Source organism: Nesoenas mayeri (genome assembly GCF_963082525.1).
Source record: "Nesoenas mayeri genome assembly, chromosome: 6".
Taxonomy (NCBI): Eukaryota; Metazoa; Chordata; class Aves; order Columbiformes; family Columbidae; genus Nesoenas; species Nesoenas mayeri.
The window spans coordinates 440,337-468,023 of record NC_137545.1 but is presented as its reverse complement, the minus strand read 5'-3'; the positions used below and the strand labels follow the sequence as shown (position 1 = coordinate 468,023).

The 27,687-nt window shown below is 41.9% G+C and overlaps 2 protein-coding genes across 5 annotated transcripts; both read right to left on the bottom strand.

Moving 5' to 3' along the window:
• Positions 1 to 21: 21 nt before the first annotated feature.
• Positions 22 to 11,257, bottom strand: LOC308041597 (caspase-10-like). The gene is made up of 9 exons (XM_080346378.1): positions 11,138 to 11,257; positions 8,341 to 8,557; positions 4,621 to 5,046; positions 4,379 to 4,478; positions 3,683 to 3,818; positions 3,149 to 3,237; positions 1,934 to 2,045; positions 675 to 1,179; positions 22 to 124 (listed from the first exon to the last, which is right to left on the bottom strand). The coding sequence occupies exons 2-9, from the start codon at positions 8,430 to 8,432 to the stop codon at positions 118 to 120; spliced, it is 1,467 nt and encodes a 488-aa protein (XP_080202504.1). The 5' UTR covers positions 8,433 to 8,557; positions 11,138 to 11,257; the 3' UTR covers positions 22 to 117.
• On the bottom strand, positions 8,574 to 27,007 carry CFLAR (CASP8 and FADD like apoptosis regulator). 4 transcript variants are annotated; one of them, XM_080346373.1, is made up of 12 exons: positions 26,592 to 27,007; positions 23,753 to 23,898; positions 23,098 to 23,220; positions 20,836 to 21,267; positions 19,558 to 19,663; positions 18,528 to 18,663; positions 18,262 to 18,359; positions 17,151 to 17,202; positions 16,361 to 16,410; positions 15,192 to 15,270; positions 12,412 to 12,925; positions 8,574 to 11,538 (listed from the first exon to the last, which is right to left on the bottom strand). In XM_080346373.1, the coding sequence occupies exons 4-12, from the start codon at positions 21,129 to 21,131 to the stop codon at positions 11,400 to 11,402; spliced, it is 1,470 nt and encodes a 489-aa protein (XP_080202499.1). In that variant the 5' UTR covers positions 21,132 to 21,267; positions 23,098 to 23,220; positions 23,753 to 23,898; positions 26,592 to 27,007; the 3' UTR covers positions 8,574 to 11,399. The 4 variants fall into 4 exon arrangements, with proteins under 4 accessions (XP_080202499.1, XP_080202496.1, XP_080202498.1 ...); XM_080346370.1 differs by lacking the exon at positions 23,098 to 23,220 and having other exon boundaries at positions 20,836 to 21,290; XM_080346372.1 differs by lacking the exon at positions 23,098 to 23,220.
• Positions 27,008 to 27,687: the final 680 nt, after the last annotated feature.

Genomic DNA, 27,687 nt, shown 5'->3' with positions numbered 1-27,687 from the left:
TGTGAAGGAGGAGGGTGTCTTGGTATTGGGAATATCAATTTTCTTCTTAAGGTGTATGCTGGCTGGGGCATCTGCTTCTTTGTCCCGCAGCGGTCCGCGCGTCTGCCCACATCTTCATTAACTTCTGTAAGAATCGACAAAATATCTTCACCCCTAGAGCCACAAGGAGAGCAAAAATTTAAAAATGATTTCTTAAGGAGCAGACGGCACCCTATTTAACACCTCCCAGACCATCTAAAGACACAATATAAACATTTAAAACACAAAAAAGAAAATGCATCCTCTTCTCCAAATTTCTCTTTTGTTCTCATTTGAGTCGTATTAAAAACAAACGACCTTTTCTTACTCCTCTTTGCTTGATTCAACCAGTAATGGAATAAAATACTTTTACCTAAAAGCACTCAAGAAACAGACGGTTCTGCTTTACAGAATATAGATAAGAGGTTTTGAGGTTTTTTAAAATAAACTTCATATTGTCCAGATTATCTCTATGGTACTAACAGCATTAATGTAAATTTATCAGTGGCAAGCAAACAAATCATCGGCTTAACTCATTTTGTCCACCTCAGAACACAGGTTCGTGTTCCTATGTGAATTTGCCTTTGGAGGAAAAAACCAAATAAAGGGGAGAGTTCCTCCCTTTTTTTCATGGAAGAGCTAAAGCAAGTATTTACCGTGGTACCAACAGCTGCAGCTTGCTGCACAGGGCCTGGATATACCAAGTACCCTGCTGAACGTGCCGGAAAGAGACGTATCCATCAATTGTGGCCATGCCTAGGAGGAAATCAGCCTCTTCAGGAATACTTTCAGAAGGAGAAACGCTCCGTTGCATGGAGGACAAGTCAGGAATTCGTGCATCGGCTTCGACGTAGACAGGACACTGGATCGCTTTACCCTGGCACGCTTGGATAAAGAAGAGTTTGGGTTTTTCAGCCAGCTGTGGACAATGTTTGGCAGTGAAGTGCGACATGATCGTGCGGATTGATATAAGCTCCTCATCTTTCCCGTAGATCGCTCCTGACTCTCCATGAGAGAGAATACAACATATAAAACAATCCCTGTCTTTGTGATCGGGCAAACGCTGCCAAGTTCGCAGGAGCTCTCTAATTTGCCAAGACGTCTGATCTGGGTAAATCCGCACATCCAGACCAAGCCACGTGAATACTCGCTCCAGTTCCTCTGTAATGAAAAGAAAGAGAAAAGAAAAAATTGAGGCAGTAGAAAACAATTTTATGAAGTCACCATGCAAGATAATCTGAACTGGGAAAGACCTTCCACCCTGACATTTCTGCAGATTCACCTTTATACTGGTACCAACTAAAGGTTCACTGGAATACAAGAAGATGGCACCAGCTCAAACACAGTGTTCCTGGATTTTTCTAGACAAGTTTCATAAAATATAATCATTTTACAATGAATAATGACACATTAAGTGAACTCACAAATGACACCTGAAAATTTGAGTGATTCCCCCAAGTTTCAGATTAGATCTTTCAAACCCTTCCTCGCATCACTGCTTCCCAGTTGCATTTTTAACTATTAGATTTTCACACACAAGAGATAAGTTGGATGAAAAGAATAAAATAAGTATGCGTAGAGTTGCTTCATTATGGAATCTTGCATTACATTATGTAGAATGATGGTTCAGTTTAACTAAGAACTAAAGTTCTTCATTATAGCTATAAATAAAGGTTAAGTAAGAAGGGATTCTTAAAATTATTCAAAATGATCCAACTGCATCAAAAACTCAATGGTTACTCATCCTTTAACCATTCCTCCCCTCAGATACACAAATAACATAATTTAGCACATACCTCTTTAAGAATACTAACTAACTAAAATATAGACAACAAAATATAAGGCAATACTAGACCATCAAATCACACAGGGAAAAGAGACTAATCCTCCAAAAAATATCACTTTAGTGACTTACCAGCATCTTTGCAAGAACCTTTCCTCTCCTGAAGAGATGTACCAAACTTAACATTATTAATAATGAGACAAAATCCTCTGTGTGGTCCATCCATTTTGTATCTTGTAATTTTCTGTAGAAAGGAGAGGAAAAAGCTTACAGCCTCCATCAATTTGTTCAACTTACTCATATTTCCTTAACGTGTCTCCAAATTGGCATCCAGCACCTAGGACTGTGGGTTACTTTTGCAAATGTGGAACTCAGTGGTGCCTCCCTGCGCGAACAGACACGGGTGAAGCCTCGAGCACACTGTCACCACTCTATCAAACTGCAGAGGAAAGGTTTAGCAGCTGGGCTGCTTATCTGAACACAAAAGGAAGGGTTCAGCAGCCAAACTCTGCAATCTGAACTGGCAATGGGATAGAAATCACTAACTGCTTCCAATGTCATGACCACATTTTAACTTCAGAGGGGCAGAGGGTTCACAGTGAAACTGTAGGACTGTTAGACATCAGAGCTGGGTTTTTTTGAGAGTAGTGATGAATATCTGGAGCAGGTGGTTCATCCTGATCCACTGGAAAGGAATGCAAGCAGAGCAGAGATCTCAGAAGTGCATAAACCTGCCACACTTCCAGTTTTGCTAAGACTTAAAAGTTACCTCCTGCTCCTAAGGAGAACATTTTAAAAAATGAAGTCACCAAAACTTCAGATACCATCTCTTAGAAAACTCCAGTTGCTTTGTGCTCACTAGAGAGAGCAAACACCTGCTTTTGTGTGTTTTAGTAGAACAAAATGAAGGCAGCACTCCAAGCTCCTTCCACAGCACTAAGTACTTTTGCTGCAGCAGTTCGAAGGAAAAAAGCTGGAGGGAGAAAGCAGTGCTTACTCTGCTGTATGAGGTTAAAGACTACACATAAGGTTTCCAAGAAGGGACCTCACAAAAGAGATCTTTTCTGCTCTACGGAGACCTCTAGTTTATTGACGAAGATTGTTATGTGCCTCCAATAGCTTCCTAAAACCTCTTGCCTTCTTTTATCTCTCTCACAAGGTCTTTGCACACTAACCCTTATCACTTTGAATTTCAAGATGCCCTGAAGTTTTTTCTAAGCCAGTTCCAGAAAGAGAGAAATGTGGAGTTGTTTCTCTCTGTGTCTCGCAGCCAGGATGGTTTCAAAGTAAAGGCAAGAAAACTCAGCAACCCCTCAGCCAACTAAACCCCAGTGTGCTCCAGTGTACCTGTGGGGAAGCGAAGACTCTTGTGCCTCCAGAGCGAGACAGCGAAGGTTCCTTGACTGGCAGAGTGTTCTCCTGCTGAGGCAGCGACACTAAGAGCAGAAAGAGCCAAAATGAGAGGAGCCAAGTGCCTTTTGGTTAAACCAGTATGAATCTGGGCATTAGGCAAATGTGGAGCTACATAATAATTACTGAAAAATCTATTCAAATAGAAAGCAACTTTGAAACACACTCAGAAAGCATGGAGGAATGGAACCCATTAAATGCTCAATGTCCTTGCACCTACTGGGAAGACATAGCTTTGTACTTCCCAGAATTTGTTTCCCAGTGCTTAAATAAATAGAAATAGGACTTTTTTCCCCAGTATGCTTATAGTGACTCCACAGGACATTAAATGAAGGAATATTACAGACTGCAGCACAAGCCCTGATAATGTGCACACACGCACACAGGGTTTGCCTTGCCAGTTTACCAGCAGGTAACTGCCCTGTTGGAGTGCACATCTACAAACCTGCTCCTTGACCCTGGGTTTCTCACCTTTTGCCCTTTTGTAGCAGTTCACCATTTCCAGGAGATCAGGGGAAACTTTCATACAAACTTCCTCCAGCATCTGTACATTGTTTTCAGTTAGAAGGCCCTGTTTTTCCAATAAAAGCAGCAATTCCAGGGCGGACTGGCAGACAAAAGGATAGAGTGAAACAGTTATTGTTCCTTAGAACTGAACACCTGCCTCAGCCCTGCCTGACCCACACAATCACAGTATTATCTGGTTTGCTTCCTACCAACAAGGTCCGAACAGTCAATTTTACATCACTGTGGGAGGTGGAAATGTTGCTCCATGGAAAGCTACTGCTTGTGTTATTATTTGGCATGATCCTGTTTAAACAGATCCACCCAAACTATATTAATGACTCTCGGCTCTGAGAAGCCCTTATGGCTCTGAAACTGCACCGATGACACACCGACACAAATCTCCTTTGCACATGACTCAAACACGGCAAAGATTTGATGACCTAATGCAAGGCTGTGATTGACCTCGGCACAAAGCACCAAATTCCACGCTTACATGTCAACAGCTTCCTCCTCGCTAACTGTATCAGTATTGGCCAGCCCAGCTGCAGATTATGTCCTAATCTGCCAAATATTTTTCTCTTCACGCTTTTCCTTCTATTCCCACCCTCCCGTCTTCTTCCCTTCCCAACCATGTACACATTTGGCTCTTTCCTCACATACAAGAGTCATCTGTCGCTTTGGAAGATGGCTTTGCAGGAGGAATATGATATCCTTCAACATCTCACTGGTGATGTTCTCTGACAAATCATACAGCATCTGCCTGTAACAGAGAGCCAGTGACATGAAAGCAGAAGAAAAGACAGTGTACAAACTAAAAGTGATCTGAGAATTTAAAATGGGAAGGGAAACAGAATGGCTTAAATGGCAGTAACAGAGAGAACAGAATCCCAATGCAAGCTTACCTGTACGGAGACACTCTTCCCTTCTCATGCAGACATTCTTGCACTTTCTCCTTGGTATAACCAAGTTTCTTGAGCAAGGAGTGATATTTTATTCTGTATAAGAGTTCAGCTAGCAGGAAAGTATTTTCCTCATTCAGATATTCTTCAGCCATGAGAAGCTGAAAGATGTCCAGTGCTGACTTCACACCTTCTAGTTTTCTGAAGGGGAGCAAGTCAGTACAGAGAAATTTTAAAGCTGCTACATCTTCAGTCACCAGATGTTCATCAATGAGCAGAAGCTGCTGACGGAACCTCAAGTTGACATCATGCTCCATGCTGATATCACGCTCCATGCTGATATCACGCTCCATGCTGACATCATGCTCCATGCTGACATCACGCTCCATGCTGACATCATGCTCCATGCTGCTGGAACCCACAGTCTCTCTGCATGCAAGTACAAAGTCAACGCTAGTAACACCTGAAACTTCAATACCACAAACCTTGTAATAAGATTTCATCCAACAGCTCTTCGGAAGCCCTGCATTCTCTGCAGAAGAAGAGTTTCCTTTCAAATACATTTGAAACTTCCTTCTCCAAACACGAGACTACAACAAAGGCCGAACTTGGCAGATGTTCTGAACAATCCATAGCTCAGTAGTTGTTCTTCACATTCCTTCTCTACTTACATGAAATCCCGTGTGTTGTGATACCCTCTGAGGCTGCTTTCAAAAAAGTTCAGATCTCAGCCAGTTATCTAAACACGGAAATCATATCACTTCACAGTAAATCAGACTTTGAATTCATTTAGCTAAAAGCTACTTTAAAATCCTATCTAGATGCTTTAACCAACTATATTTAGCAGAAGAACTGACTCCTGCCTAAATTAACTAGCCTATATAATCCAGGTTCAAACTGAATTATGACAATTCAGAATTTAGAGCAAGTGATTTCAACTAAATGACTTTGAAAAAAAGCACTGCTTTAAGAGAATGGGGTAAGCTGCATTTACACCAGGTGTACATAGTCATTTCATCAGGAAAACAAACTGAAGCAAGATCCAGCATAAACTCCTTCATCTCCCTTTAAAACGGTTTGCAAGTCTGTGTTGCTGTCATTCTTGACAAGCTTTTTTCACTCCAAAGATTTCCTGCTGGTGCTGCATTTCTGAGCTGTCTGTCATCTCCCTTCCCAGTCTCCCAGTCCTACAATTAAAGGAATGGTGCTGGCTCATCCAATGCTCAGCTTACTGCTTAGAACCCTCTACCACATCATGCATTTTACAGGCTATTTATAGAACATCATGGTAAAAAAGAGAGTCCTAAAGCAAAGGAAGCAAATAAGCAAACAATTCCTACTCCAGTAAAACAAGATGGAGCTAAACCCCCAGCAGTTACACACCCAGGACTCACCAGCTCCCCAGGTTTGCCAGGGATCACCCTGACGTTTACAGATAGAGCTGGCAGGACATTAACAGGCAGAACATTAACATAACAAAAAGCGATGGATCAGCATCTCTTTTCATGCTTCACAATATACCCTTAGATAAGGAAGATCACATATAATAAGCAATGAGGATTACCAAATTACTATTTTTTTCCTTTAAAGTTTTATTGATCGGGGTACTGCCAGGCTAAAAGATTTAAGAATAATGCAAACCCACGGAGCACACGGGAATGCCGAGGGTCAGCCCACAGCCCCACGGGCACGCGGAGGGTTCAGCCGCGGCCAGCGCGGGGGCCGCCGCACAATATCGAGCGGAAAGATCGCGACGGAGGCTCTGGACTTGAGAGCCTCTCAGTCGTTCCTTTCTTACCTCCCACACCAACTCCAGCTCCGGCGAGCGCTGCCCGCTTTCTTTCCCAGCCGGCAGCGGCGGGGCGGGCCCAGTGTTCCCTTCCGGGGCTCCGTGCGCCCCGCCGAGGCCAGCGGGAGGGCGGCGGTGGCAGCGGGGGGAGAAGCAGGACAGCGCGGGGTCGGCTCGGGAAGCCGGGGCAGGACGCGGGGCACGGCCCCGGAGCGGGCTGGCTCCCAGGGAACGCGGCCGCGCTTCCCCGGCCGTGCCCGGGCTGCTTCTGCCAGCGCTCGGCCGCAGGGTGCGGAACCTCCTCCGGTCCCCCCAGCCCAGGAACCGCTCTCTGCAGTCAGTATGGGCAGCAGGTGGAGGGAGGAGGGGGTGAAACGCACTGGGCCCCTCAGCTCCAGCAGGACAGGGAACTGCTGCAGAGAGTCCAGCGCAGCCACCAAGATGCTGCAGGGAGTGGAGCATCTCCCGTGTGAGGAAAGGCTGAGGGAGCTGGGGCTCTGGAGCTGGACAAGAGGACACTGAGGGGGGACTCATTCCTGGGGATCAATATGGAAAGGGGCAGTGTCAGGAGGATGGAGCCAGGCTCTGCTGGTGACAACCAGGGACAGGACAAGGGGCAATGAGTGCAAACTGGAACACAGGAGGTTCCTCTTAAATTTGAGAAGAAACTTGTTTGGGGTGCGGGTGTCAGAGCCTGGCCCAGGCTGCCCAGGGGGTTGTGGAGTCTCCTTCTGTGCAGACATTCCAACCCGCCTGGACACCTTCCTGTGTAACCTCATCTGGGTGTTCCTGCTCCATGGGGGATTGCACTGGGTGAGCTTTCCAGGGCCCTTCCAATCCCTGACACTCTGTGATTTGGTGACTTGTACTCCACCAGTTCCCTTTGCCCTCTTCCAAGAATAGAGCACATGCAGAAGCACAGCAAGGGTCTATTTCAGCTCTCAGGAAGCAAAACTGAAAGGGTGGTCAGGGCCAAGGAGCAGAGTGTGACAGCCCTGTTCCAAGTACAGAGAGCGCAGGAGCAGAGGAGGGGCTTCTATGATTTTGTTCAACATCAGGTTCTGAACACTAGGCATTTTGGCATTCAGTGACCATGAATTTCACCATTTATGTTCCTGTGCTAACACCCTAAACTCATGATGGATCCAGAATTAATTCTTTTCCCCCTTCTCTTTTAGCCACCGAAAGCAAGCTTGGTGTCATTCTTCAATATCTATCTGCAATACATGTACAACTTGATGCAAACCAGTCACTTCTGCAGACTCCAATTTTAGGTGCATAGTAGAGAAAGAATATCATGTGTACAGAGGGACACAAGTGACCGACAACGGGCATCCCCAAATTCCTGCATGTTAATAAATACTGACTTGAGTGCAACATTCCACTGTGCAGTGCGTACAGGGGATCAGCCCACCTACATGCCACTCTCAAAAGCAGCGTCCAGGCAGTGACTGCTGCTTCGATTAACAATTACCAAATGAGGGCTGCGACAGTTTAAGAATCTACTGAGGGTCAAGACATGGGTGTAGAAAATCAGTCTCCAAGATCCATGAACGCTACACAATCCATGAAATGTCCCCACAAGTCTCTGGTCGCTAGAGGGCTGTGATCACAGCCAGACACAAGAGGCCTCCTTTTTCACTGGAAGGGTTACTTACAGGAGCCGATAAGTTTTCAAAGCTGTGTTTCTACATCATTTCTTACGGAAGAGAACATGGACTTACTGTATCATGCACTAAGGGGGTAAATACGTACACTTCAAAACCCTTGGACCAAGCCTACATTGTCACAAAACTATCAGAGACAGAACATATCCTAGAGATAATATTTTGATTAAGTAGTTGTATTTAGCATCACTCAAAGAAACCCAAACCAACCAACCCACAAAACCCCACATCATTAAATCCTGTAAGGATAGCTACTATCATTCTTACTTCCTTTCTCCATTTTTCTCCTGTTTTCTTCTTTCAAATATTGATGCTCTCTCCTCCAACTCTTCCCTACTTCTCTCAGTTCTCCTTACCATTTCCCTTCTTGTTCCTGCTTGAAACGTCCATATTTCTTTCCCTCATCTCTCTGCCTTCTCTTGGTTCCACTCTCCCTGCTCTTGGTTGTCTATACAGCAGCAGAAGTGCTCATCACATTCAAAAGCTAGTAAGCAAAAAGGAAGAAAGTGAAGTTAATTTGTGAAAGAAATCCCATCTATTAATATCACATAGATCTAGGAATTGCATTGTATTTTTACAAACACAGAAAACATATTTGTTTCATACTGTTTCCTTCATCTACCAGCCACTACAGGAAGTAACTTGTAAGACCACGTATCCGTAATTTTCTAATCCTTCTCTTGCCTCATGAAACATGAGCAAGGTAGAGTTCCAAAATTACAACTGTGTTTTATTGTAAGACAGTTATTAAATATTCAGGGTTAGAAATGAATGTTTTTCTTAACCTATCACGTATAATATGGACCCTTCTGTTGATGCAATGCGGTGCTCTACTTGAGCGTGTAGATTACAGATGAGCACTATTTTAAGACACAAGGTATTTTTAGAGGCAGCAGCAATATAGCACTAGTTTATGCAAAAGACCAGTTCAGTAGGTCCTTTCATAGAAAACAGTACACTTAGAGGAAGACCTGCTCCCTCTCCCACCCACTATGATGCATTTACATCCACACCTGTAACAGCATGAAATTCAATTTAGTATTTTTACTTTAATGCTCAAGAAATAGCTTTTAGAAGATGTCTGAATTTGCAAAACCTGATTTTCTATTATGCCTGTGCCTGCATAAAATTACAGTAACACAAATAACACAAGTAATGCTAGTTTAACAAAAAATGCTGGGTTACATTTCCCACTTCAAAGCTATTAAAAAGTTTTCATATACTTTTATTAAAGATGACAATGTAGCTTATGAAAGTAGAAAGAAAAAATATGGAATGCATAAGCTTGCAATATAGGTAAATTCTTTTTCTAAATTGTGCAAAAATTTCTTCTCATCACATCTGTGTATTGAACTTCTTAGAGTGAACATGCAAATAAAACTGAATATAAATTTAAAAATAAGATCATGAGTGAAAACATACAATGATATAAAATTTATTTTATATATTATACACAATGGTACATTAACATAAATATATTTTTAATCTTAATATTTTACATGGTTAAAAAACATAAGGTCTTGGTTCAGCGGGTTTCTCCTCTTGGTATGCTCTTAACAACCCTCAGCAACCAGCAGCTTAGCAACTTCCTAAGCCAGGAAGACTTGGTCTGCATCACCAAACAAAGAAGGACTCAGGAGCACTTTTTAGACTTCAGTATCTACTCTCTGCCAAACAAAAGCAATTTCTGCTTTCAACTACTGAAGCTACTTGAAAACTCATTTGTTTTTTTCTGAATGAAACTTCAGAAGACTTTTTTTTTTTTAAAGAAAGTTAATACAAATGGTGTCAAACTAACACCCAAGTACAGTATAATAACGAGGACTAAAACAAGTCACTGCTACTAAAGTAAGTTTACTGGCCAAGCCCTCCTAATGATTCTCAATATCCTAATGTATACTGACAGTATACAATGCCAAGTATCAATAGGCTTGGTGCCTGTTAGTCTTGGTCTACACCGAAAAGCATTGCTGGTGAGGTTATATATGTAAGCACACCTGCGTTTTTGCTCAAATCAAATGCAGCTACACTAGCACAACATCTTTTTGCAGTATATTTGCTCAAGGAACTAACATACCTTGTACGAACGAATACCCCTTTCCTTTCCGCTTGCATGCAACACCTGCCAGAAAGATGTATGGTGCACCTACACCAGGAACCAAGCAAGCCATGCCAAGGCCTTCATTTTTGTTCCTGGGCAGAAGACTGTATCAGGAGTATTGTAAGTTTGCAAGTGGCTTACTTTAGCAGGGAAGAGAACACCACAAATTCAGTGACAATAAATTTCAGTACAACTCATCCAGGTTGTGCTGCTATATAACAAGCAGGTTAACAGAAATCTTGATGCCTAGCATCTGCTCCACCAGAGAAAAATTTCTGTATTTAAGACAATTTTCACTCATGTCTTTTTCAGAATAACAAGGGCAATTTTGGGGGGGAGAAATAATAATAATTAAAAAAAAAAAATATATCAATAAAGACATATCCTTCTTCATAAGCAAAAGTAGTGACAGTGAGGTGTTTAATTTAACCCAGTCTTAAGAGCCAGTGGCTGCTACATGACCTTTAGGTTCAACTATTTGTTACATTTTTACAACTAGGCCGCTTGCAATAAATATGCATCATGTTTCAGCTTCCACCAAACACCTGCCAAAATCCCACATTCTTTTCACTGTGTGGCAGATTACTGTGAAGTGCTGCCACATGCAGACTCAATGTTTGCATCAGTGGAAAACACAGCCCAAACCACGGCAGATTCTCTCATTTATTAACACGTAACCCTTGTGTGCTGCGGCCAGTACTGGCGACACAGCGTTTTGGGTGAATCACAACCTCAAATGCAGCAGGTGGATGGAATCCAAATTATTTAAATGACCATCTATCTCTTTTGTTACAGTCTCTGGGAGGTACTGGGGAAAGTACCCAGTGAATTTCAGTGGTTTGCACTGGCTTGTATGTGTTTTAAGCATCAACAGAAGAACCAACAACCAAAGAAACAATAAACCCACAAAACCCTGGAAAACACAACAGCTATGCAGCTTAGCGCTCTTTCCACCCTGTTTACCTGTTGCTCTTGGTTGTAAGATCTGTTGCCAGGCTATACGATAGCTGCCATTCTCATCCAAACTTTCAGAGCCTTCTGTATGAAAATATAAAATCTGGTGCCTTGACACACCAAAATGCTTCTAAATCCCTGTGTTTGCATGCAATATGCACTTTATATACACATGTAACAAGAAGGCATAAAGTGAAAGCATGTGCGAAACTGTCTGGATCACAGTAAGTGTTTCTTGTCGTCTCTTCAGAAATGTCCTTTCAAGCAGCAGTTAAGTGGGAGAAAGAAAAAGTTTCTTCCTCAGTGTGTGCTGGAGCAGAAGGGAGTATTGTTGGCTTGGGTCAGCAGTCTGATTCCATTCATAGACTCTTCTGTTCAGTTCCGTATGGATATCTAATATAGAGAGTTTCCTGCAGCAACAAAAGTAAAAGCTTTCCATTAGAGAACAAACAAGACACCATTAAGAACCCCCAGGAGAGAAGCCTACTTCAGACTCGGCAAGGACAAAGTTTCAATTTTCAGTCTTCATTGCAGAGGTTACACCTCTAAAACACAAGGCTGAATATGCATTTTGGAGACTGTTATAAGCTACATTACCATCATGATATTGGTGATGCTGACATGATGATCTGCAATTCATTACAAGGTTTTAGGGTTTGTAAAAAGGTGCTAAATGTTAACCCTGAAACTGCCTTGAAAAACAGCTGTACAAAGAAAACTTGTTAAGTTATATATTCAAACATATCCGATTTTTGCCCAGATTCTTTTTGATAATCTCTTAGGTAGTTTTCTGATAGTTTAAATTCAAGACTACAGACTGGCTGGCTCCCTGAGCAGAGGGTTAATTAGATCTAAAGAAAGGACAAAACCCTTCCCTCTCAGCTGCCTTTTCCCTGAGCTAAGGCACTGGCTTTATATACTTGCAAGCAGAGCTCATCTTAATGATAAAAGGCAACACTCAGCTTAGCAACAGCCTGGTATGTGCCTGGTTTCCAATTGTGTCTAAAGCACTGACATACGTGACCCAGGACATGTTCTTCCCTTCTCACTCTGCAAGCCCCAGTGCCACAACACACTTCAATTTCATTTCCAGAATCAGAAACTTCACTCCTACTTTAGACTGCCCATCTGTGCCATCGTTCAGGATCAGGTTATTTGTTCTTTTAACCAATGGCACAGCATGAAGACAGATTCCAGGTCCAGATAGGAAAAACTCAAGGCATCACTTTCTCTAGGACAGCAGGCTGCTATAGGAAAAGGGTTCGTTTCTCCTTTTGGTTTACCTTTTATGAGGATTGCGGAGTAGCTCAGCGAGACAACGCAGGTAATATGAGGATGAAGTTCCAGATTTTTCTAACGTAGACGCATCCACCTTGCACTGACTCCAAAAGATGTCTGCCTCTTGAGGGATAGTGTCTTTACAAGGGGGTTTTGCATTAGCAATGCTTTTCTCACCATTCCCATCCACTTCCAACAGACTACTACATTCTTGCTCATTTTCTGGCACAATGTAGCTCTGAATAAAAAAAAGCTTTGGTTTTCCCAGGAGTTCAGGACACGAGTCTGCTGTGAAGTATTTCTTTATTTGTTCCAAAGGGAATCCAGAAAAGGTATGGTCTGTGCAGAAGATGCTCTGAGGACTTCCACGGCTGACCAATACACAAACGAAGCTGTCACAATTTCTGTGCTTCTGCAACCTTGCAACTTCAAGCAAAGTTTGAACCATGGCATTTGTATTTAAGTATCTGTGACAACGAACGTCATAGCCTAAGCCTCTGAAGGTTTCTTCCAACATATCTGAAAAAAATCAAGATGTAATTAAATTACAGCACATCAAGGCTCAATATTGACTATCTTGACTCACAGTATTTAGCTACTGGACATAAGACATTTATTTCATCACAATAATTAAAAAAATTTTGAGCATTTTGATGTTGATCACAGTACATTACATACTTATAGTGCTACATGCACGTTGCCTTTAACATGAGTTACGTAATTCATGACAGCAAAGACACTATTATTTGGCATGTGATCTGTTCCAAATTCCATACACACTTGCATGCTTTCATTTAGAGCCAGTATCTGAAGTTCCTAGAACTTTAGGCAAGAAAAAACATTACAAAATGCTTCACACAGAACAGTCTCAAAATGGTAGAGAGTGATCTGGATAGCATGGGAAGTCTGTTTCACCTTTTATCTTTTCAAAATTACTCTGAATGTTCGTTATATAGAGCTGCATCAGAAACAGAGACTCCCTTTCATGAGGCAAAAAGGAACCTGCTGTAGTGATTTACACTTCTTACTATGTCAGACTCCAGGTGGAGAATGGACACTGGAGTCTCAGCTGTGACAGAAGGGCATTTTCAGTGGAAAAAAAAAGCTGAACAATGAACCTTTTCAAATATCTTAGAAGTTAAAACTGCAGATAGCCAAAAATCAAGATTTAACTCTACTGTATCTGTGTTAACCTGCGCTGCAGGAAAATGTGCTACGCTCTGAACAGCTATTATACTTTGGATGTTTATTAATATGGGAGTGAAACCAGATGCCTGTGGTTACAACCACAGGTATTTTGTGTCCAGAGAGCCACAAGCTATCACTTTGACTCATACCTGTTGCATCCACTCTTTAATATAAACCACATATACACTGCCCATACAGAGACAGGAAATGTCCAGTGCCAAAGAAAACCAGGAAAGTAAAGGAGAGACAAGAGGACAGAGCAGAACATTTGATCCCAAGAGCTGCCCCCGCCCCAGTGTGCCAGCCCTTGGCAGGCTGTCTTGGATTCATTTTCCTCTTGGTACAAAGACAGCCTTTTCTTTTTTTTTTTGAGAGTAGAAGTGAAGAAGTGTTTTAGATTGAAAAATTTAATTTCTATATCAAGCAGTTGCATCATTTATTTGTTTTGTTTTTTCCAGCAGTCACTGATGAATTTGGGAGGACAGACCAAAATTGTTTGCCAAGGATGCTTCCAGTTGCATGTAACTGAGTCAAGCACCTTCCTTGTCCCCCTTTTCCACGCATGGCAGGATTGTGAATCAGTTCTAGTTACTGTCACCCTAATGGCAAACTGGGTATCTTGGTTTATATAATCTAGCTAAAATACTATTGTCAAGCTAACATCAAAATGGTACTTTCTGTGTCTGCTCTGCATCCACTGTTCTTCAACAGCTACATCGATAATTCTAAGTTGGTCCACCTTCTGGACCATTAGTTACGAGAAAGATGTGCCCACAAACCCTCTTAATCTCCCGGCCTATTACAGAGCTGACTGCAAGTACTCTCCTCGTTTTATTTTTAGCCTCAATGATTAGAGAACAAGGTTTTTTGACCATTCAAGAATCTAATTTTTGGATTCTGCAAAGGCAATCAGGAAAAACCCATATTGTAAGCATGGCATTGACTACCTTGAATTCTACATGCAAATGGTTGGTGTGGTTTTGTGTCTGTGTGGTGTTTTTGTTTGATTTCTTTTTTTTTTTTTTGTAACTAAACTAAGAGGGAAGGATGAAAGATTCTTCTCCCTATAAAGCTCTGGTGATGGTTTCAGTTTAAATGTGTGTGCAAGATGTAACAGAAGCCACGATGCATTATTAATAAACGACCTTGTGCTTTCAGCTGTTCCAAGTCTGTGGTGTCCAATATGATTACGCTTCACATCTACAAAAGCTTTAGTTTTGGTTTTGTTAACTGATGGGAAACCCTGTCTTCACCACCTTTGCCAACAACCTGCTGCATGACGGTATATTACTGTTCTGTTGGTTTCTAAACATCCTTTTTGTCTCTTCCCAGATTCAGTCCATCCCTTTATAAGTTCTTTAATTCAGAGATTCCACGCCAAAAAAAAAAACCCTCAAATCTTTTTTGCAATAGGTAGGAGAGTTGGCTTTAACCTCAGGTTGGGCCTTCCAACTCTCTGCTTTAAACAGTTACTAGAACTGATAGACTAGCTGACTAGGACAACATCACCTTAGTCTGGCTGAGAAACGTACATCATACTAAACTGTTCTAGTTATCTGAGATTAACAGGACAAGGAACTTCAGATTCCAGACTTACCTGCATCATTGCCAATACAGTCTATTATCAGGCATATTCCTAAAGGCTGACTTTGCATTCTGTACTGATCAACGAACACCTAAAGAATGTGAAGGACAAATACTAAGTTAATATATCACTTTCTCAACTTGCAGACTTGATTCTCTTCTCAAATTTAACCACCTCAGGTCTATTCAATTACATTCTGCTGTTTTTCCAGAGTAGCTAGCAGAAGTCTATCTACTGGGATGTAGTATGTCTTACCTACACCATAAAAGCAAAAAAAAATAATCAGGAGACACGCTAATACAGGCTTAATCTTTGCATTGTGTTATGCAGTCTGCCATAATGATCCTTAAACAAAGAGTAAGACTGTACTAGAAATGAGAGAAAGAAGTTTGAGACTGAACCTTAACACTGGACAGATCTTCCAATATTTAAAAAGAAAAAAAAAAGGCTGTATGGGGTGGAGGGGCTTTTTATAGTGCTTCCAAATCAATTTAGTTAACTGTAACTGCTATGGAGACGTTGGGAGCTATAAGCTTCATATTGCCCACACAATAAGTGTAGAGAACTTTTGTGTTCTTCAAGTGTGCAAGCAGGCATTGCTCATCAAAACATTTATTTCCTTATGTGGTAGAACAGCCTCCTTGTTCATACATAATCTGTAATGACTCTTTCACAGTTCCTGTCCCTTTTAAAAGGCTACAATTTATTCGCTATAGGTAACTCCCCGGTTCCTGGCCCATACGAGAGCTACAGAAAATAGCAGGAGTCCATTCTTATCATTAGCACCCAAAGCATGGCCATCTGCTACCTGGAGAGCAAGGGACGAGGACAGAATAAAGAAAATGTACTGCACACAGAGGAGCCCTGTGACTTCTAACGCAAACAGCAGGAGGTCCGACTTCCAACAGCCTCCACTAACAAATACGCTGTGTGCACATCTGTATGCACATCTTACATACATGCATTTTGCACACTGTTGCTTCCATGGTAGCAGCAAATATTTTGCATTAAAAATATGGTCTGCAAAAGCAATTCATAGGACCTGTTTACAGCTGAGGGAGATATGGATGTACACATTGTTGTGTCTGCACACAATTAAAGGAAATCTCAAAATGAAACAAAGAAAACCAAGGTAAATACCTGCAGAGGTTTTTATTATATTTACATGCATATGCACATACCTTCTGTGACACTGGTCCTGATTCCTGAATGGACATGTGGACGGGTTCTGCTGCAGTTAAAACATACAGAAGTCATCTCAGTATGTAGGTACCAGTGATACTTCTTCGAGGCTAAATCAGTTAAAGAGGAACCTATTTAATCCAGCCAAGTTCTCACTCATCTGGACCCCTCTTTGTTTCTACATATGCTACTGAAGTTAAACAAAAAAAAACACAAGCAAAGAGGCACCTCTAAAATGTTATTTGGATTGCACTCTACACTGCTTGTGACTAGAACAAAGAAGCAAACCACCTCTCCTGCACTGAGAGAATGCAGTCAAGTACTCTTAAAAAAAAATCACCATATTTGAGAGGTATTTTGGGTTTCCAGAACAAACACAATCCGTGTGGTAAGAACCTGGTAGTTGCTGGCACCTTCCTGGCTGCCCTGGGCAGAGCCACTGAACTCCCAACAACTTCCTGCTCAAGACTTGTACTACACAGGCCTCCAGAGCTGCCTACTCAACCTTCTCCATGATTGTATTAATAAAATCTTTACTCCGTTCAAAAGTTGTGACAGTGGAAGCCCACACCAGTTTCAACAGAGTTTTAATATCTGGCAGCACAAGCAAAGCAAATGCAAGAGCAAACAACAAAGCAAGGCTCAGTTTTCAGAGGTACCACATACTCTCTGCTCCTGTTGTTATGAGCTGGATTAGCCATAAACACAACTATAAAACAACATTTTGATACAATGAAATTAATCGTTTGGCTCTTTTAGATCATCAAAACTCAGACAAAATACTCTTACCCGGAATAAGACTTTGTCCATTTTGCGATTTTAATCTGTGTGTATTCTGGATCTAAAATGAAGAAAAAAGGTATATTTTCCCCTCTCTCCTTCAAGTATTAACAATCGTGTGTTCAAAATATAACACAATAGTATTTTTCTTCCTCAATAAAAGATCATGTATTTTAGATTCACATATATCAGCTAATTAGAATTACAAAACAAGTAAAAAGAACCCCTACAAACAAAAAACCCCAAACCATTCCTCCTCAAAACAAAACTACCAGCTTGCCATGAGCAGCAAATAAAAGCTTATTCCCTAAACTAGTAAAACAAACCAAAAAAAACCCTCTGAAGATGTGAAATTTGTTTTCTACAGAGCAGCAGGGAAGAACTTTCACTGTATTAGAAAGGAAATTATAACAATATTATCATAATACAGAAAGTCATGAAAACTGCCATTAGCAGTCTGGAAATCAAAGCTGTTGTGGCTTTGTTTGTAAAGACAAATTGCATCACTGGTGTCTTGTATATAAGCTTTACACATTTATATTTACTGACGACGTGACAGAAATAACCTCAAACTCATTCTGCAAACATGAAGACTTTAAGGAAGGTCACACTATTACAATATCAGACCTAACCCAAATATAAAGAATACTGCATGCAATAGGATTTGAAGACTTTTCACATACTGAGGTATGTTTGTTAAAATTAGATTAAAACAAAACACAAAAAAGCCCTGAAAAGCGCTCCTTAAAAAGCCATAACCTTCAGCTTCCAAAGTTAAAAAGCTACTTTCCCTGCGAAGTCTAGAAGTACAAAGAATAATACTGTTTTGCAAAGAACAGTCAAAGCAAAACTTTTCACTCCCCAGTATAGTAGAAAAAACTTTCAAGATACAGACTTTGTATGTCCAACTAATAGGCAAAAATTCACAGAAGCTCTTTAAAGTGGACCTTTCTCAGTCAGATTTAAAACAAACCTTAAACCCAGCAAATAACAGGAATAAGAGAAATAAGCCATGTTACTAGCACGTTACTCATTTCTTAGGCTCTGCAAAGATTAATCCCCTTTCAGTGTCTGGTAATATTTAGAAATAAAGTATCTGTCTGATTTATTGTCTACTTACCCCTGAATTATAAGGAGGATCTATCAGACTGAGATTAGGGAGAGACGCCTGAAGTGCATTTACATACACTGGCTGAGAATGAACGGAGGACATTAAAGCTGAAAATTTAACACAAACACACAGAGAAATACACCATGATATATCAGCTGTTTTAAAAGCCTACTTCCATGAAGCATGCAAATACTCTAACTCATTATTTTATTTTCAGTTAAGAGCACATCTGATCCTTGCTATCAAGAGTTACCAGTGCAAAAATAGCATCTTACCTTCACGTTTGTACTTCTGAATCTTCTTGGTCAGGTCTATCCTGTGAATATTTCGAAAACAACTTTCTATCAAGTCCAGTTGATCAGGACCCACCAAATTTAGTTTCTCCAGGTCAATCACAAGAGCTAGGAAACTCTAGAATAGCAACAGAAAACCAAATTCTCATACTAGAATTTTTTCCTCTATCAGTAAGTAACAAAAGCAACACAGAAGATCATGTGGGGAAGTCATAAGGGTTGTGTACTCAAGAGCTATAGATATTACCTTCTGAAACACTAAGAAAATTACCAGGAAGATAGAAGAATTATTATCGTAGGAGTAATGGAAACTAGAAAGTAATGTTTTTGAGGAAACGGTTTTGCATTTCCTCATCGGTACAAAGCCAGCCACTTGGAATGTCACCTCACATGCCACAAAGTGAGAGGTAAGAAAAGCTTTGGGGAATTTGCAGGGCCTCTCTCCTCCTTTGGTTAAAGAGAGAAAAAGAGAAAACCTCAAAGGACAGAGACAAATCTTCAGTTTTCTACACAGAGTGATCATTTTCTGACCCCTCTACTGAATCTCTGCTTTCTTAGAGCACTTAAATAGTCAGAATGCAAATGTAGAGACAAAGACATAATTAAAATAAAGCTGTTGTTTTATAAGTGAAGCAGAGCACAGACATAAAAAGTGAATTTGTAATACAAGATACATTTCATACGGTTATTGGTTTGAGGTCCTTCATATATGAATTTTCAGATCAGTAATGCTGAAGAGATATTTTTTGAATGCCTTCTGCCTGTGAGGTTGATGATAACACCATTCACTACAGCAAACCTTCGCTGTTCCCTCTTACAGTTTCCCATGCTGCTTTCCTTCAATTAAAAAACAAAACCAGAAATAGAAGCAACTACTCCTCCACTTCGCCACTTCTGTCTCCTCCTGTCTTGCTACGCCTTGTGGCGGTGTCTCCCCTCCTCTGCTGTCTAACTACTGCCCTTTTCACTCTAACCTCTCATTGCTCCAGAGGAGACCAGCAGAAAGACGTACCTTATCTTTTGCCATTTTCATGCGAGGTGCATAATCTCTGAGTAGAAAGGCAAGAGAACCCACTTCTTCTTTTTCCAGGTTCTCATTCATCTCTACCATCAGAGCCCTGAAATAAAGATGAGACCTTTCTAAAGCATCAGCTTCCAGCAAGATCCCACCCTTATCCAACTTCTCCCACATTCCAGTCTTAAGGTACCATTCCCAATTAAACGACAGGAAAAAAAGCCTACCCTGCTCCAAGACTGAATTACAAAATGCCTATTCTTGCTAATCAGCACTCATATTACTCAGATTGTGTAACAACCGCTGTTAGGAAAACAGAAGTCTCCTTCGTATTTCAACAGAGATGAAGTGAGAGAATGACACAACAGAACACATCTTTAACTTTTTACCTACTAATTACAGGGGGTTTATTTCAGGGATGAGTTTACACAGGATAATCTTCCCTGTGAGTACATGTATCTCCTTCTGATGTCTCTCAAAGAAACTAACTGGAGTTTCTTAATTTAAGCCTCTTAAAACTACAGAGTAAAAAGTAGTAGGAGACAGGTCCCCTGAGAAAAGCTATACCACTAGGCTGTGTGCCCAAAGCAAACGAGGTAAGAAAATATCTCTAACTAATGGTGTTCCTCTGAAATGTCATTTCTATCTGCTAATCTAGAACTGTACAAACATCACTGGTTTTATTAACACACACAAACTCCCTAGAGATAGATGCCATGACTTGTAAGAAGCTGCTAAGTCTTATTATTTTCACTGTGACTCCAGACATAATGCCCTTTTCTGGTTTTCTTTTACCCACAAGACCTATTTAAAAAACTAAAAACAAACACTCTGGGAAACTGCAGTGGGTCTGTGGAATCCTTGACAGAAAATATGGGAGTAGAGATCAGCCTTGAGATATTAAGATTTACCCTTGAGAAGGATGGGAGTAAAGGAGTATCCGGAGAGAGGAGAGATGTACCCGTGAGAGAGAAGGGGATGGAAGAATAACATGGATGATAGAAAAATTAATCAATGAGATGTTAGTGCTGTAACTTGTAACCAATAGTGAAAAGACACATGAACTGGTAGAATCGTATAAAAATGCACTTGTAGCAATAAATGGCACCTATTACTTTCATCTTGAAAGAATTTGGTCCATGTCATTTGTCTGTCTCAACCACGACAAAACACACAAAATAAAAAACCCAAACACACAAAAAACCCCAAGCAAAACAACCCACAGACATCTTCAACAAAACAGAGTAACCTTGCAATATGAACTAAATGGATTACCTGTAATCGGGGACAAGGCTGACACTCCTGGCAAGGTTAGCTTCTACCACTGCTTTCTCAGTCTTCAAGATCCTCCTCAGCAAGTCAAACCTCTTAACTCTGTACAACAGCTCACACAAGCCAAGAAAAGACAATTTCTCCCTCTCATTCAAAGCCAGCAACAGCTCTCTAAGGTCGGCAGTGGCCAAGTCAGGAGCAAGGTCTCGGCAGAGAAAAACCATCATCTCCTCTTCTTCTTTATCCAATTCTTCTTCAATCTGGTGAATAAGGACAGCTGGCACTTGGCACCTGGTCATCACTTTGTCGCTGTCCCTTTGAAACTGCCAGCCTACTGGTTCTTAAACGGGACGCCAACATGGTGTGAAGGCCATGGGTACCGCAGCACTTCTCTGGTGTTCATTCTTAACTAGAGGCATTTTTACATGAGCTGTTCTGTGAGAGAGAATTAAAAGGTACTAAAATCGGTGATGTGCTGCTCAAGTTCACTGTTAACTGCTATCTGCCGTATCTAACTAACAACTAAAACACCAAGGTAGTCTACGCAAACCTCCTGTTCTCAAGGGGTTCTCCAAGCTGTTCATTACAGAACCAAAAGCAATTGGTGGGTCATACTAATCTGAAAAAGATGTACATTCTTTCAAGAGTAAAATTAACCTTAACACAAGTCTGTTTCACTTCCTATGGAATTTACACAAGTCAGCAGCTTGGTTATGAGTGACATTTCAAGTGCTTCTGGAAATAAGAGTGAAGTTCCACAACAATTTCAGTCTAAAGCTCTGACCAACTCCCAGCAACACTTTAGTCCCCTGCTTACCACCACCTTTTCTCCCTTAAAAGTCTCAAGGAAGTTTTAGGAGGAGTTTTGGAGCTAAGAGGTAAGCACACATAAGCACACACTGCAGACAAAAGAATTAACCTCACCATATAAAAGCACTACTACAAAGCATATGCTTTGCCTTAAGTTAAAATAAAGGAAATATTCACAATATAATGTGTAATATTTTAAAACATTTTTTATTTATAAATTCAGGAATATGTGGATTTTCTTACTTACTAGTATCATTTAAAGTGGTTCAAATCTGAATGAGTCATTGAGGTTTTAAGGATTCCCCACACAGACCCTCCACACTCAAAAAGATTGAAGAAACACACAAAGAAAAAATTCTAACCTTAAATATGCAAATTGCTTAACTCTGAGGCATACGTAAGCCATAGACTGCTTTTTTCTTCATGTGACATCCATGTTTCACCATAATGAAAACTGAAACAAAAATTCAAACCTAGAAAAAACTCCACCCTTGTGATTAACAAATTAAGTAGGGCGCTACGCTCAATTTCCGCTCCCACCACCAATGGAAATTCTATCTAACTTCTTCTGATCCCTGTTGCCTACACGGAGAAAAGAGAAATGAGCAATGTGAAGGCAAATCTTAGCCCTTACAAGGAGTTCAGTCACTATACTGCATAGTTTTGTTGAAACTATTCCAAAAAGCAAAAGCCAATTTGACTTCAAAGCCTAACACACTAAAAGATTCTAGTACCTGGAAAACATTTTTTAAAACATTTTGAGCCTTTTGCTATACATTCTGGAAGTCACAATCAACATGCCACATACTATGTCCATGCATTAAGGAGGTGAGATAAACTCATCTACAAGTTGTGGGTGTTTTTGTTTTGTTTTTTTACCGCCTTCCAATGCTGTTTAAATGAAAAATAACTGTACATCCACTGACTTTCCTTAGAGTGTAAGATTTGGATTTGATTAAACTCGTGGATTGGGTTCCACTGCCCACTAAAAGAGCTCGTCAAGCTCAAGTTCCCAGGGCAAAGTCTCCTTTATGTACATCTATCCCAGTGAGCCATATTCCCTGTGGAGTCAAAGGCTGCACTGGCTTTGTCCTCCAATGCTGGTGCTGACAGTCACAACAGCAAATCATCAGTATTAAAAAAAAAAAAGGCAAAAAAAGCACTGTCAATCTTGCTGATAGAATGTCTGAATCACTAGGGGATTATAACCCAAGCAGCTGCTACAGCCTCAAGGGCCCACCTTCAGCAGCAAACCAGAACAGGTGGGTAAGGAAAGGCAGCACGAGCAAGCTGTAAAATATCACAAACCCATCACATTAAGAGACAAAAGCATTACTCAGTCTAAGTACTCCTGCACTTCCCTTTCACATACCTAGGACCACAATATTTTTAATACAGCAAGCTGAAAAGTTTTGCTTTCAACAAAATCAAACTGGGTAGACAAAACATTCGTACTTTTGAACCTGTTCTATTTCACACATGGACCTGCCGGGGTGGAAGGGCAAGGTAGGAACATTTTTCAGGCCCCTGAGAAGCAGAGAAATCCCTCATGCACTGGAGCAGGTTTTGTACGGCTTTCTATCAGAAGAAAAGCATATTTTTACTAACGCCTTATTTTCAATCTAACATCAAAGATTTGTGAGAATTACACAGAAAGACAGACTGTTTCTGCGATACAATGCAGTCAAGAAGGGGGACGCCCAAAGCACTCATATGAAAGCATCTCCTAGGTACATCCAGCTGGGACTTTCAAAAGAGCTTGAAGAAGTCATATTTATGACTCAGTCTGAAGAGAGATGGGAATTTAACAACTTCTGACCATTTTCAGAAATCTCAGATAAACTTTTTTTAAAAACTACTCTAGTGGATTTCTATTTAATCTTTTAAAACTAGTTAAAAAAAAAGACGTGTGTGGTAGGAATTTCCTACAGAGTTAAAATTTCAGACATGCAAAATTACTATTTATATGCTATCTTAAAAATAATCTACCTTTAAAAAACACATATGAATTATTTATTTTCGTGAACTTCCTTTATACAAGGTAAATCACATGCTCAATATATATAAAAAAATAAGCCTATCGATGCTTCCAGTGCTGAAACTCTCTTACCTGTGTGCAGGTCTGTCCACAGGAACACTGCGAGACTGGTGTTTGACCATTGCCAAATCACCGATCCAAATCCAGCAGACACTGATTTCCATCCAGTAATCTCCAATGATGGTTCATTGACGAAGTTCATCACAACAGCTCATCTTCTGTTGGACAAATATCAACATCACAAATTACGGCTGGGGGCTCCCTCCTCATTCTAGCTGGGGGTAAAATGACCTTGGATCAGGAATTCTTCTGATTCCACCGGTCTGGTGGACCAGAAATGATGCTTCAAATAAAAGGAAAACCAACTGTGCACGTGTAGTGATTTCTCAGTAACAATTATTCCCCCAGGGTTCAGAGTGGGAAATGAGTAAGAGGGAAATGATGTGTTTAGTATAAACTAAAACAGTTTATAACTTTGCATCTAAAAAGCATGTAATCCTGTTTTGATAGCAAGAATCTGCACGGATTTGAGCCAGATCCACTTCACCTTGAGAGGTGAAGGGCATCGTGCTTCACCTTTCCACCCGATAGGACCACTTGTGCCAGTGTTACAGATACAGTTATCATACCTGCAACAATCAAAGAAAAAGGGAAAAGCAATGGCACCGTAAAACCCAGCAGCCTTTGAACTTAGATAACTGGGTACTGTAATGAGGAGAGTTATTGAATGTACAAAGAGGAGAGGAAAACCAGCTTTTCTTCTCAAGAGGAAAGAAAAATTTGAGTCATCAGAGATAAAGCGGCCCTAAATAGTTTGTGTGTTCATCTGCATGTGTAGTTTGCCAATACTGCTGCAAGAAAACACTCAAGATTTTCATCTTCGGTTCAATAATCCGCGTATTGAGTAAAGATTTCAATGCAAAGCTTAGAAAGCAGGAAAATGGTTGAAAATAGGAAAACTAAAGTACTACACATTCCCATTTACATTCCAAATTTATAAGAAAATCTAGAATAATTCCAAACAGCTGCAGTCTAACACAACCACCACCACTGACAGATCCAAGGATACTGCAGGATCATGTCAGAATGTGTGAACATTCTACACACAGAACAACAACAAAATCTCTTTCCCTCTGGTATGCAAAGAATCTGGAAACCCCTGTCACGCGGGGGGAAATGACTGGTGAGGGGAGAGTTTTCTGTAAGCCTGGTTTAGTTCACGATCATCCCACACTTTCACAGAGGAAGGGCTCTTCTGGGAAATAGGGTTTCTGGAAAGAGAATCACTGATTCTAGGGTGACTCAAGTGTTCTCCTATCCCCAAAAGAGCTCTGAGAAAAAACACACCTCAAGGGGACAGTACCAAAGAGCACTTAAATATAAGTTTCTGGGTTTAGTTAACCTTCAGACTTTCCTGAACAAAGTGTAAGATTTTAAAGGTCATGAATTTCTCACATACTGCCCAGCAAACCGCCTTTGCCACAGCTATATTTGTCTAAGTCTGAACTATCTTTAGATCCTGAGTACCGCACTGCAAACAAGGTTAACAAGAAGAATATTTTTTAAGGTAAACACCTGAGAATGTTGGCAAGCATATTTAACCCTCAGACCACAAATAATTTCCTTTCCACACTAAAACAGGCAGAAAAACATCTGTATGTTCATTAGCTTCTACTAAGCTAATAAAGTTAATTGCACTCCTATTTGTGAACTATTTCACACTGCATCCAGTCCATACAGCATACAACCAAAATCAGGGACAGATTTTTTTTCCCTTATCCACAGAGCAGGAAATAAAACTTCACATGCAAAGACACACAAAACTCCAGTAACTCCCTGCTGGCATTAACAAGCAGAGGCTGGTACACATGTATAAAGCTTAAGCAATTTTCCTCTTTGATGTTTAATACCACACATTAAACCCTTGTTCCAATGATTGCAGCACAAATGCTGCACAATATATAAATACCAATGCGATTCTAAAGACAAAGAGAAGTATCCCTCACTAACAATGCTAAGTCAACGTATCAGGCCTCATTTTAAGAAGGAAGGTCTTTAAAGAGAGGCAGGGAAACCCTTCACACTCTAACCGTAGTCTACAATAGAGCCTGTAATTTATGACAGCATTTGTTTCTGTAACGCTTCACAACTGTATCTGCAGCAGCAAAACCAGGATATAACATGAGCGGGTGTAGCCCTGAGCGGAACAATGACCTTTGTTTGCGATGAGCTGTGCGGAAGCTGAAGGGAAAGAGCAGGAGTGACTTCACCACGGGAGCCACCAAAGCTACGTTTTGTGCTCCCTCTGCTCTGTTTGAGAGGCCGGGCTGGGGACACCAGGCAAAGGTAACCGCATTTTAGGTCTGTATCAGCTAGCACTTTTCTAAGTGCTGGACTGTTTAGAGCCTGCTCCAGAGCTTCCACATTTCCCAATGAGACAAAGAAGATTTGGTACGAGATACTTTGGGAAAAACAGGGAAATCCCGCAGGAACTTTCGTATTTCTCATTACTGTACGAGGCTTAACCAGTCAGTTCTCTGTGTAAGCGAGTAGTGACCACGCCAATTGCCATTCGAGATGTTTAACACCACAGTCCTCCTAGTAAAACAAACCAACCGGATTAAAACTGGTTTTACCGCGGGGAATCCACGCATATTTCCGCTCAGCATTCTAACTACGTCATTTTAAATGGCAGTTGGAAAACGAAGCGAGAGGCAAACTCCGCTCCAGCAGATGTGACAGGAGTGGGGGCGAGGCCCGCGCGGTTCCGGCTCTCCGGGTGTCCCCAGCGCCGCGGGCTCAGCCCCCGCGGGCTCAGCCCCCGCGCCCCGGGGCGCTGCGGCGCCTGTCCTCAGGGCGCACAGGGACGACGGAGGTGTGAGGGGAAGGCGAAGGGAGAGGTATCACGCACCCGAACGAGCCGGGGAAGCCTCATCTACGGCAGCAGCACGGGTCCGGCGCTCGCAGCGGGAGGAGGAGGAGGAGAAAGGGGCGGCTCCGGGCGGGGTCTGACGTGTCCCTTCTCTTTTTCCACAACAACAAGACACGCAGAGCGCTTTTCGCTCGTGCTTAGCGCCACCGGAGAGCCCCGAGCCGGCTCCGCGCGTAGACAGCAACGCCGTTCAGAACACAGACCTCCCCGCGCTGAGGGGCGAGGGAGCTGCCTCTCGCCACCTTCCCACCACTATGCGTGTGCCGGCGCACGTTCGCTAACCCTTACGATTTTATCGGGAGTCCGGCCGTTAGGTATTCTAGCTTTTCTGGTTTTCGGTTTCTTTTACAGCCTCTCCAGGACAGAGATCCCGGAAAGGGGCCCACCGGCGCCACACAAGATGGCGGCGGGGCGGGGCGGGGCGGGGCGGGGCGGGGCGGGGCGGGGCGGGGCGGGGCGGGGCGGGGCGGGGCGGGGCGGGGCGGGGCGGGGCGGGGCGGGGCGGGGCGGAGGGCGGGCGGAGGGCGGGCGGAGGGCGGGCTCGTCCCGCCCGCCTGGGGGCGTGGCGACCAGGCAGAAAATGGCGCCGGCGCAGCGCTGTGGGGACGTGCTGGCGGGAAAGCGGTCGGTACGTGTGTAGACGTTTACGGGACAGTATTTCTTTATACTGCTGGTGTGAGGAGAGGTCAAACAGCTTCCTGTTGGCCCCAGTAGCCGCTGGGTGGTAGCAGAGCGTTGTTCAGGGAGCAGGTGCAGACTTCTGTAAGCGTTGCGGTGGGAGTGACACAGGAGCAAAGCCCTCACTTCACTCGTGTCTTGCTCTGAGCGTTCGTAGTGAGGATGCTACATGTATGTGAAAGTTGTATGCTTCCCGTTGTTGTATAACCTTCAGTAAATGTTCAGTAATGCCTTGTTGTAATTCCCTTGGTATAAACCAGCAACTTCTGTGAAGCAACTTACTCGGAGGTGCTGGTGTTGTAGCTGGAGCTGCCCCCTTAAAGGCCTAAAACACAAAATTGGACTGTTTTATCACCTGAACAAGACGAAAACCACCTCTGTATAGGATGAAATTAGA

What these genes read in the sequence shown, in the direction of transcription:
- LOC308041597 (XM_080346378.1), bottom strand. Translation starts at nt 8,432, where the DNA reads ATGGTAAGGAGAACTGAGAGAAGTAGGGAAGAGTTGGAGGAGAGAGCA. An exon ending in GGAAGAGTGTCTCCGTACAG is followed by an intron (nt 4,479 to 4,620) that starts GTAAGCTTGCAT and finishes TCTCTGTTACAG; the next exon opens with GCAGATGCTGTATGATTTGT. An exon ending in CAAAGCGACAGATGACTCTT is followed by an intron (nt 3,819 to 4,378) that starts GTATGTGAGGAA and finishes TTTGTCTGCCAG; the next exon opens with TCCGCCCTGGAATTGCTGCT.
- CFLAR (XM_080346373.1), bottom strand. Translation starts at nt 21,131, where the DNA reads ATGACCAGGTGCCAAGTGCCAGCTGTCCTTATTCACCAGATTGAAGAA. An exon ending in TCAGAAGTACAAACGTGAAG is followed by an intron (nt 18,360 to 18,527) that starts GTAAGATGCTAT and finishes TTAAATTTTCAG; the next exon opens with CTTTAATGTCCTCCGTTCAT. An exon ending in ATCCTCCTTATAATTCAGGG is followed by an intron (nt 17,203 to 18,261) that starts GTAAGTAGACAA and finishes TCTTCATTTTAG; the next exon opens with ATCCAGAATACACACAGATT.